This window comes from Penicillium taxi (assembly GCF_028828555.1).
Source record: "Penicillium taxi strain IBT 34144 chromosome Unknown utg000005l_segment0_segment0, whole genome shotgun sequence".
Taxonomy (NCBI): Eukaryota; Fungi; Ascomycota; class Eurotiomycetes; order Eurotiales; family Aspergillaceae; genus Penicillium; species Penicillium taxi.
In genome coordinates, this window is record NW_026643207.1 from 2,825,645 (window position 1) to 2,837,230 (window position 11,586).

At 43.7% G+C, this 11,586-nt stretch overlaps 1 protein-coding gene across 1 annotated transcript; it reads left to right on the top strand.

Annotated features, from left to right (window-relative positions):
- Positions 1–8,438: 8,438 nt before the first annotated feature.
- N7495_008367 (uncharacterized protein) lies at positions 8,439–9,457 on the top strand (the record flags this gene model as incomplete). Its single annotated transcript, XM_057211018.1, has 2 exons — positions 8,439–8,645; positions 8,699–9,457. 2 exons carry the CDS (start codon positions 8,439–8,441, stop codon positions 9,455–9,457), a joined length of 966 nt encoding a protein of 321 aa, XP_057060561.1.
- Positions 9,458–11,586: the final 2,129 nt, after the last annotated feature.

Below are 11,586 nucleotides of genomic sequence, written 5' to 3' on the forward strand. Positions count from 1 at the left end.
AGGGAACTGATTAGTTTTCAATAACTTGTCCTAGATTAACAATTTTCCGAGACCTGCTTATGTCTCATTCGTATTACCTTGGGTTTCATGGCAACAGTGCTCAGGTCCAGCTATCGCCCGTTGACTTATAATTTAGTCCGAGACACCGTTTAAGATATTCCGAGCTATTGTGTAAAAAAACGGCTTACTGTCTCACTCTGGACCCAGAAGGCGAAGTCTTCCGAAGTCTTAAACCCTGCCGATCTTACCGATAGAAGGTAAGGATGATTCTATCAGACCTCATTACAAGGTGGGTCCGTGGTCCACTATTATCTCTCACCCATTCATCCACCTTAGATCATTATTTCTTGAAATTTTGAACTTTGGTAATGTACCTCGTAACATCTTTAGCTTTATTTATTATCTGCGACGGAAATCTACACTCAAACTAAAAAATCATAGAAAATCCTTCTTTTAACCTACTATGCCCAAGTTAGATCTAACTCAGGAAAAACGGGTAAATAAGATATTCCTTTTTTGTATGAAAACAGCGATAAGCTTAATTTTATCCCCATGTCACCCTAGTCTCACCCCATTCATCTAATCTCACCCGATCTCACCTAAATCTCCCAGCTGTTTATTGTGCACTCATCTAGGCGACAACCACCCGATTATCGCTGATAATTTAGTAGTACAGTGGGCGAACACATGCAAATCTTTGCTGTTGTGTGTTTTTATTCTTTACTTTTTGGTATTTTTGACGTGTTTAGGGTGAGAAGTATTCCATATTCTGAATGAATTCAGAAGAATAGGGGGTGGGGGTGAGGATGGGAAGATATGGTCCTCCCCTAATGTCTTTACTCTATTTACTATGAGGAACTTTTCAAGTACACCCACTTCAAACGAGGGAATTAAATGCATCAGGTAGGTGGCAAATCTAACCTACAGGATCCGGGCTCTGCCGGGCGATCAATCGTTGATCCGCTAATTTGTCTTCGGCAAAGACCAGTAGTTAACCAACATTGGTTCTCTAACAAACAATATTTGGCTCGTTAACAACAAACTTGGTATTCGGCCACCCTTAGTACTGGGGTTGGAACTGTGTCTCTTCTGACACCATCCCACGCCGTTACATAGTTTTATTAAATCTCTCAGAAACGAAACTAGTGATGGAATGACATAAGCATTAAAACCTGCCTCAGGCTAACATCTTACCTGGGTCACCTGGTTTGCATAGATGGTTTGTTATAGGCGTTTTGGGTGAATTTTAGAATAGAACAAGTTAACACAATGATTCAATTCATCTAATTAGATATTTATTTCTTCTTTCTTTTTTGTGAGTACTAAGTAGTATCATGACTCGACGGGCTGCCCATGGCTAAGCCTTAACGAGTTCTGTCGATTGCCGTTAGTCAAATACTAATATTTTCTAAAATCCCTGTGTGTCTCCGAAGAGGGTGCCCGTGTCTCGACGACGGCCGGTCTAGAGTTCGCCCATGACTACGCCTTAACGAGGTCTCTAGCGAAAGGAGTCTTCAACTTCCTCTTCAACTTCTGAAACTCCTATACTTTCCAGTTTTAGACTTACTACTGGTCTTAAAATTCTCTAACTTTCGGATTTTACCACCATGAGTTCTTTAACTTCTGATTACCCAAGTTCTGAACCCCAGAAAGCTCAAATTTAAAGGAGAATGTACCACCCGGCAGTCCCTCCAAGCGCCCAAAGAAACACGAAGACCTCATCAATAACCCAGAAATCCAGGACGAAGAGAGCTCCCAAGGGTCCGGAAACAATAATTTCGCTGAAAAAATGTCTCTTTCGCCAAAAAAGTGCTAGAGCTTCTCCAAAAAACGAGAACTTTGAGATTGAGGAGTTCATTATGTTGACAGACGTTACATTGAAATTAGGCAATTCTCTTTGGAACCTGCTAGTTCCTGGTATCCAAAAATCCGGAAACCCCTTTTGCCTGAACAAAGCATTCTTGAAATCAAGATGCCAAAATGAAGACATGAAGTGATTCTTCCCTGGCTGGTGATTTGTGATCGGATATGGATTTGCGAGATGGGCCTTTATAATGCCGCTGAGTGCCGCGATCTCATGATATACGCAAACCCACAAGTCGGTTTTGTGAATCTTCTATATAAGGGCAAAAAGATAGAACCTAATGTTCTGACGATCTCCAATCGCGCTCCCTCTACATCTCCAGGAAAATCGCCACTGTCGAGTATCGTTATCGAGCCGGTTTTAGCCAGAGCTATAAAAGCCTCGAAGAATATGCCCACAAGATCCTTATTGGGGCGGCCCCCGCAGCATGTCTCGTGATACTGGGGAAGTTCTTTCGCCGAAAACTCGGAATTGTCGTTCGTTTAGAATTCTGGGGGCTAAATGCTGCGGGAATTCCCAACTGCTATGAGGAACGAAGCATTTTTCTAATTCTCCAAGAACTACCTCTTTCCCTTACCAGTGCTGAACTCTTTAGGTCAAGCCTGGTGTTCGAAGACCGAAATCCTGAATATCTCTTTCCCCTCGACTTTGACGAGCTGTGGAACAAGATTCGAACCACTTTAGTCCACCAAGGTATCCACCCACACCTATAATAAGGGGTTTTCTCAACATTGACCATATTTCATCTTGATTTCACCACCATCCTGGAAATCTATCAATTCACCGACCCGGTACCGAGACCATTTTTTGGTTTCAGATGTCCCCTTTACCGGTTCTCTGTAGTTCCCGATTTCCCTGAGCAGAGCTACCACTCAAGTCACTATCAGTGGAATCAGTGGCGATCAGGTTTGAGGCACCAAGCACATCCGCGGGTTCGAAATATTGTCCATCCTTGTTTCCAAGTTCCTGAAAATTCTAAAATCAGTATTCAAGATCTAAACTTGACTTTGAAAGAGCTATCATTTGAGATATTTAGAATAGAAATTATACATGGATGTTTTATCTCTAGGGCAGACTTTTCTACTTGAGCCGAGAACTGCGCCCGAATTGGTGAAAGATCCCGAAGCCCGGAATTCAGATTCTCTTCCTCTTGGCCTGTGAGTTGCTGTGGAGATATCCACTCCGATAAACGGCTGATAGCTACAGAAGACATCTACGGTGTAATACAAGTTCCGTCGGATTCTCGAATAGGACTAGCGACCGCTAGTCCGTACCCACTGCCTTATCCTGACCTCATGTAAACACCAGATTTCAGTTACGTCTTTGTCAAGTGGCTTGGTGAATAGAATCCCTGTGATGTTCTCCGCCCTCGGTATCAGAGCATTTACTGATGGAAAGCAAGGCTGTTTTAACTGTCACTGTGGTGGTAGTGGTACAGTCAGTAACTTGATTTACATATCAGTGATGTGTGTCGGGTTTGGCTCGGAGACATCGTGTTTGCAGTTCGTAGCATATGGACGAGAAGTCTAAGCACACTGCGCATAGTTGCTCGGTATAGTAGTGAGATTCCGAGAGCTTCACTATTCTGTGGCTAGAGAGCATTATTTAAACGAAAGCTTATGAGGTCACGTACCTGGGACTTGTTCTTGATCTTTGAGTATCGAAACGGAAATGATTGAATAGAGCTCTCTCCTGAGCTCTGCTATATGCAGATGATAAGGTAGCACCGTTTCAGGAGGGATAATTTGAACTAATAGTCTTTGAATATTCAAGTATGAGTGCCGCAGCCATGTATTGTCATATATTAGCTTAGTCTCACGATGTTACCCTTTTCATTGTGCACTCGCCTGAGCGACACCCGACTACTGACCGTGTTGAAGCCACACACTGGCCAGTTAGTACTACGGTGGGTGAACAAATGCGAATCCTGGCTGTTATATGAATTTTTATTTTTTTATTTTTTGATTTATTTAATTGGCTGGGTAAGCAACCCTGGAGTTTTTTTCAAACCAGGTCTCCATAAATTGAGTTTTATATATTTACTTGTGCATACAGTAAAGTTTTGACGCCATCTTCCACCGGCATGAGCTACCTGAACGACAACACCGAGGCCTACCGAGAGGCTAAGGACGAATACATCGACAACTTCAACGGACGACAAAAGAACTGAAACGAGGGGAGGAGGATTCTACGAAGGGGGAGATGGGAAACGAAGAAAGTGGGCTACTAAGGGAGATCTACGGACTATTATGCATGGAGGGCGTTCTGGTTTAAAGTGTGATTTTGTTTTATAATGGCATGACGCCATATTTCCTTTCTAACTATTGTCTACATTATGGCGTTCTAAATACTCTTGTTTCCGCCGGAGGAAACGCCTGCATAGCCATTCGCTACTAGTTAAGCTGCATTAATAGAGTATTGGTTGATTGATTGATTGATATTTCAATTTTCCGATCCACATTGTCAGCAACCTCCCATTAATAGTCACAAAACGCCCGAAGCATGGGAAATTTCTATCAAAAATTTGGATGATAAGGTCAATCACTAAATGTCCGGAAATCATAAATTAGCAGATAGCCTGGGTCAGTGAAGAGTTTGGACCATGATGAAAGCAGAAATGGATGGTATCAAAATGGTTTCCTTGAGGAAAAAAACAGCTATAGAGGAAGCGCAGCGATGAAGAGTGTGACTGGATCCGGAGGCAATCAAAATCAGAAGGATATAGTCACCAGGTTCGATACTATCCCTTGACTGACAGATAACGGCTTTTATCTTATGAGAAAGCTTCCAAGGCAGCAATAAATCTTGGAGATTGATCTGACAATTCCTGCCTGAAATTTGCCTGATGATGCCTTAAAATCCTTAGAAATCAAAACCTAACTAGTGAAATGGGGAACGCTCTAGGCAGCACGGTCGGAACGTGCAGGTCGATTCAGCTAGGAAAAACCAACCACAATCACAAGGGAAGGCTCAGTAAGCGTAGGGAGTCAAAAAGTGAAGAGGTGTGTAAAGGTGGACATTCTGTAAATATCACAACTTCTAGATGAATGGTATCAGATGGTTCTGCCGTCTCAGACCGCTTTTTCCTTCATACTGTTTAGGGCTCCCCACTACACTAGTTAGTTAGTTATTTATAACTATTTACTTTGTAATCCAATGCTAGATTATTCTGCCACAGGCGGGAAGCGAAAAACGCGAAAAAAAACTGACCAGACTGGGGCTCGATCCCAGGACCTTGTCGGTGTTAACGACACGTGATAACCAACTACACCATCCGGCCAATCACATAGCAGGATCCCATTTACTGAATTTATGTACATAAATGATGATTTATGGTTGCGTTTATTACTTGATAATTTCGATCTGAAAATTACCACTAAATGTCGACCCATGAAAAATGATACATCGTGTCGACTTGGATCAATATATCACCTAGAGAATTTGTCTTCAGATTGATTTCACCGCCAGTCTTGGCAAACCATCGATTTTCCAGATTATTGATAAAGCCTACAGGGTTCTGAGTAGAAGATGGGCTGTTTTAAATCACACGGCGATACACACCTGACTATACTGACTATAGTAGCTTTATAGCTCACTTTTGTGGTCATTCTACCACATACGACCACAGGGTATGGAAAACAGGGCTTCCCGTCCGCTCAGCCGTACTTAAGCCACACGCCGGCCAGTTAGTAGTATGGTGGGTGACCACATGCGAATCCTGGCTGTTGTATGTTTTTTGTTTTTTTTTTTCTATTCTCTCTGACGCTCCCGATCAGGATGACCTCGAATCACTTGAGCTGAGGTCTTTAAACTAACACCTAAAAACGCATTGAGGATAGTAAGCAGATACCATAAGGGCGGCAGTTCTTCGTGAGGGCATTCCAGCAACTTTTCTGGCTCGTACAAGACTGAAAATTGAAGGAGCTCTAAGTTATCACTGTTTTCATCTCGATATCAAAATTCAGGTAATTTGGAGTTAGATTGGTGGTGTGGTGGTCAGTTGAAATTCACGGTAAGGTTTGATGGGGGTTTGCTAGAATGACTCTATTGGTGACCTCACGCAGTCAAGTGGAGAAGGAAGAATGTAGTTTGGCCATAACGAGTCACCTGTCGCTGCGATTATAGACTGTAGCGTCAGATGGGGCCCGTCCGCGCTCCGATGCAGGAGGGAAGGTGGGAGGGACAAAATCGAGACTTGACTGCGTAAGAGATGACGAGTGTAACGGCGTACAAGGTGCGGCCAACAATGCTCAATTCAGTGTTCATCAGAGTATGGTATATATGGAGCTTGCGCATAATCTTCCGAACAGGAAGATTATAATGGTCTTTTGGCTCAAGTGAATGGTTTGCAAGCGCAAGTGTAGGTCGTTACAACGAGCTACCCGTAGAGGCAAGCAACTGACTCTCACGAGGCAGTTGTAGAGGGTAGAGGTCCTCAATAATGATGGTGTAGACATCACGTGAGGCTGCAGGCATTGTGAGGCAACCCCGATAAAAATACTCCCTCCATGACAGAACACACTATTGTAAGCGCTTACGAGGTACTTAGAGAGCACTTTGCAGTGCTCAGTGCTCACTTTGATTATTGATTGATGGGATTTAGGCTGTTCCAGACTTGGAGAAGGCAAATCAAACGTGGTGAGTGCCGAAAAGCGCTACCAGATTGTCAGGTTGTTCTGGTAGAGGGGCCGGGATGTAAATTAATCTGAAAGCCCTTTCTAAGCGCTTAAAGAGCATTCAACTAATAGATCCTTTCTAACGACCCATGAGGTGAGCCTCGCTATGTGTGCAGTGTGTTCATAGGGTAGTTGACCCTACTGGTCACCAAAATATTGGCCAGTTCGGAGTGATGGAACAATTGGTATTGATCTCTTACATGCCCTTTTTGATCAGGAAAACTACCTATGGCTGAGAGAAATGAAGAGTGTGGGATGATTCAGCGAACTTCATCTAGACTTCAATAGTGCGGTACGTTGAATACTTATAAAGCGCTTTCGATCTGCTCACTAAGCACTTGACTAATAATGTAAAGCGTTTCCACACTCAAAAGGTCCACAACGTCTTGAAAACCGGCCCTGTGAGTTATAATTCCATTATATCATACCTCAGGACTTGATGTCTTTTCCCTATTGTGTCATTCTCTCAGTTGGAGAGCATTTACATCCGCCGCCACCACCTGGGAAGCCGCCAGTAGAGATTTGGCAAGGCGTTCACCATCTCATTCAGTCTAGCAGAGATCCTAACCCATTTACAATTAAGTTCAAAAGCACTTTTGAATCACTTTTCTAGTACTAGCTTGATTTATAGTTTTGCTAATCTATAGCTGTTAGGCAAATATATTTTAAGCCCTCAGCTTCGAGAGATTTGTGCGCGCTATGATGCTCTGAGCCTTCCTGAAATCCAACAAAGCTTTTCAAATGAAGGGCATTTACGTTGCGTGACTCTCAATTAGAAGCTCCTACATTATCCGGCCGGGTTGCCCGACCGACCAGGAATTACGTTAATTCAGATGAAGCTCATTTTCTCTGTCCAACCAAATAACGCTCAATTTTTCTAAGTCCAACTACTGTAAGAATACCCCTAGTGGATGCTCATGTTTTTGCCAAGTCTTGGGCATCGTCCGCATATTACGAACGGTCTTAGCTTCATCAATTAGCTTCTGGGTCTGAGCCCTTTGGCCTTTGATATGCTGAAGCCACTTCTTCACAAACCTTTCTCCCTGATCATCAACCATTGTTATGGTGTCAAATTGGAATTGGCGCCAAGCTGCTAGCTGAACTTGAATATCCTCCTCGTCCTCCTCCTCATCCTCATCCTCTTCCTCTTCCTCACTATCTGATGCTGTCGATGCAATCGGCAGTCGAGACATCTGTTCTGATTGGACGGATGTCAGAGCTGCTCTGATTGGGTAGATGCAGCCTCAAGTGGGGCAGCGGAGTATTTCAGTTGGAGAAGTGACAGGGATTAGTTAACACACCTCTTACAACTTTGCACCATTACATTTACGAATCAGTAGATGCATATGCATTAGTAGGACGCGTCCAGTTTACCGACAGATGCTGAAGAGGTATCGCTCTCATTGTCCGGTAGTGGAGTAGGCTTACTGCTGTCAGCGGGTTGTTACCCGCAGAATAAGAAGAGCGGAGAGGAAGGCGGAGAGAGGAGATTGTTATGAGAAAGGACCCCACAGTGTATTCTTCAAGTATTTCAATGACATTCATCCGTACCAGTTGATCTGTACCGAGATCCCTGCAATACGCTTACATAAATTACTCTGAATCCTCTAAACCCACTGCTGCTCTAGCGTCGCTCTTTGGACCTGCTCCTTCAGCTACATCTGCCCTGGACTCGGCAGAAAACTGACCTGGACCGGTGAGCCTTTTCCTAATTAGGCTTAGTCCGGTCTCGGTATATCAAGCCGTCATTATTGCTTCTAAGGAAAGAGCAACTTACAAGTAACAAATCCGTAGGAAGGAGCTCACTGACATAGATAACTGCCCAGTCTGCTCTTTTCACTGTTCCGGTAAGTCTCTTTTCGCACCCTCTACATCTGCCAAGTCTTCAAGCTGATATCATGGCGCAGTGTATGCCCCCGCCTCGTCCCAAGTCAAGAACCCCGAAGAAGTCTGTCATGTCTGCCACCCGTTCAGAAAGCAACAATTCAGGTGTCTTCTCCAGTGCTGTTCAAAACGAGGTCAGAAACAAATCAGAATCTCGTTGCTGGGTCTGCAGGTCGTTGAACCCCGAGATCGCCCATGTCATTGGAAAGCAGGATCGACAGGTCCGTATTTCCGCGGCTGATTTCAATAGATTTAGACTAACTTGTTTGGACAGACTGGTCTCTGGACCGAGGTCGGGCTCATCACGTTTGAACTCACATCGATCTTCAATGGAATCGCTCTGTGCCCCCTCTGCCACGACCAGTTTGACTGTGATGGAGACCAAGGCCTAGTCATCGTACCGACAGATCTGGAGTTTTTGGTTGCTCATGAACACAAGGACCAAGAAAGACGCACCACCACCGAGATTGGCTCACCCCGCAAAGTACCTACCAACATCGTCTACTCTGACCAGGGTGGGCAGTTCAAGCCCATCTTCTTGAAGCAATACCTCGGCCCACACTTCAACTACAAAAATGCAATCTACTCAAGGATATGGCATGGCGCTCCAATAGCAATGCTAAGACGCTGCATGATGGCCCTGGGAAGCGCACGGGTATCTGTCATAAACAAGGATATCCGTCAACACCTGGTTGAACTCCAAACTCTTTACTTCGAAGAGCATACCGTGAACACCATTTCTATAAATAGGATCAACATTCAGGAAGCCGATCTCGGGCCATCCAATGAGGGAAACCCTAAAGAGGGAGAGCAACAGCCCTCGGGCGGCGAAGCTAACAACAAGAAGCGACCTACAAGCCACGAGGGTTCCCCATCAGAGAAGAGAATTAAGATCGGAAACGAGGACGGCCAAATCAATATGAATCCCTCAGAGAATATTGTTCTAAGCTGTAGCCAGGAGTACCAGGGCTGGGTCCTGGGACCGGGTTCGAGAGCTGTAGATGCCATTGAGAGATGGAGTTATATGTTTTAACGAGTTGTATTATTAGATCTTCGCTACTGATGAGAATATGCAAGTCTGGCTCATCCTGACCCAACCAAACCTGACTGTCGGTCGGTAATGAGTAGGGTTCTTCTAAAATGGGGGAGACAATGATTCGGATGCACTAGTTTACTGAGGGAAAACAAGTGGTTAGAAATATCATACCTAGGTAGAATTCTGTCTGAATCTAGGTATGCAGGTGGGTACGGCCCGGGCCGCCCCGGAAAGAATATAAAGCCTCTCCGGCCAATCAACCCGGCTAAACCCGGGGAAATAATAAAAGCGGAAAAAAACTTAGAGTCCTCACTCGATCCAAGAGTAAGTTGCTCTCTAGGGATCGAAAAAGGAAAAGGGAATAAAATAAAACGCATATGATGATGATGATGATGATGATATTCTATTAACCTGATGCTGCCTAGCTAGAATCGCAGTGGCAATGCAGGCGCTTCGTCTGGATAATGGGTTGCGACGATAGTGATGAATCTTATATAGAAGCACGAGATGACTTTAGTAGTGCTTCTAGTCATATCGATAGAAGGGAAGCCTGTCTACTAGAGCAAAACACAGATGACAATTCCCTTTCTACTATGCCAGGAAGTCAAATAATGGAGTGGATTGAGAAAAGTACCTAAAATACGTTGGCTTCGAAGTTGTGATCACAAATGAACAATTCATTTGCCCTCTTTTATCCTTTCTCCGGGGTCAATTTTGCACGAAAGTTTCATAGAATACAAGCCCAGTTTCCTAAAGTTTAAGTACAGCGTATCTCACCAGTGAGCTAGACTCGCAACTATGAAGTCCTATTAAGTAATCGATCGAAGTTCCTTGGTCGAGAGCGCCAAGTAGATCAAGTCACCTAATGAAGTCTCTTACTTGCTATAGATGTTCCCCTAAAGGACAAGGGTATTCTAACTGGTAGATTAACAAAGTAGTGACCATGTTACTTATTACGGTTGCGATGAACACGAAGAACTAAAGTAAGTACAGTGAATGAGTGTCCTTACATCCTTTGCGTCATATTCATGGCTAGTTGCCTTTTTTACAAAATGTGCAGTAATCATGCATTAGCTAGCTTTATTATGTGGCTATGTGCAGATGCGAAGGCAGCACTGTTTCAAGAGAAATTACTTTATCCAATAGCCTTTAAATATTCAAGGATTAGTAAAGTAGTCATATATTAGCTTAGTCTCACCCCAACCTCACCCTGGCTCACCCGATTCTCACCCTGTTTATTGTGCACTCACCTTGCTCACCCCCGGTCGCGCGACGATAAAGCAGCGCTCACCCATTGCTCACCCTGGCGACACCCACCCGACTATTTTCCGCGTTTAAGCCACACGCCGGTCAGTTAGTAGTATGGTGGGTGACCACATACGAATCCTGACTGTTGTATGTTTTTGTTTTTTTTTTTGCTATTTTAATTTCTAGGTTAAAGGCTTCGGGTATGACTAGATACTTGAAACGATCAAATATTGGAGCCTTCTAACGAGACCTTGCCAGTAGTAATTAAACAGGAAAGGGCGACACCACTTGATTAAAAAGCTGCTCTTAAAAAGGCATCTCTCGAGAAAGCGTACAATAGATGTGATAAAGGATTATAGAAGCATTATCGCATCTTGAAATTCTAGGTAAACTGTGTAGTATATTAAAAGAAAGGCCTAGGACAACGGACTTTAAGATGCGGTTATAATTAGTTTCGCCATTTCATTCTCTTTCATACTCTCCCGAACTAATACGCCTATCTTTGGTTTAACTGCGACGAATACTATCCCTCATCCCAGGGACATGAAATATGAAATTTCCAGTACCTTCACGTTCGAGCAGCATTACTCGCGATTCAATATTAGTTGTTGTCTGAGAGCAGCAGAAGCAATTTTTATTTGATTTCCTATCCGACAGTTCATTTCGAACAAAGATTATAATCTGTTAGAATGGCGGATTACAGGACCTCTGCTGGGAAATCCCAAGATCATCCAAACGTCAAAAATGAGTAGTGAAAGACACTCACGGTTTCGCCTTTTCTGTGGTGCAATCTTTTCACGCCATCACAATGATTGAACTGTGAAGATATTAATTTGGGTAAAATTCTTGGCAGCGGAGATGTACAAAAAGCAACAATA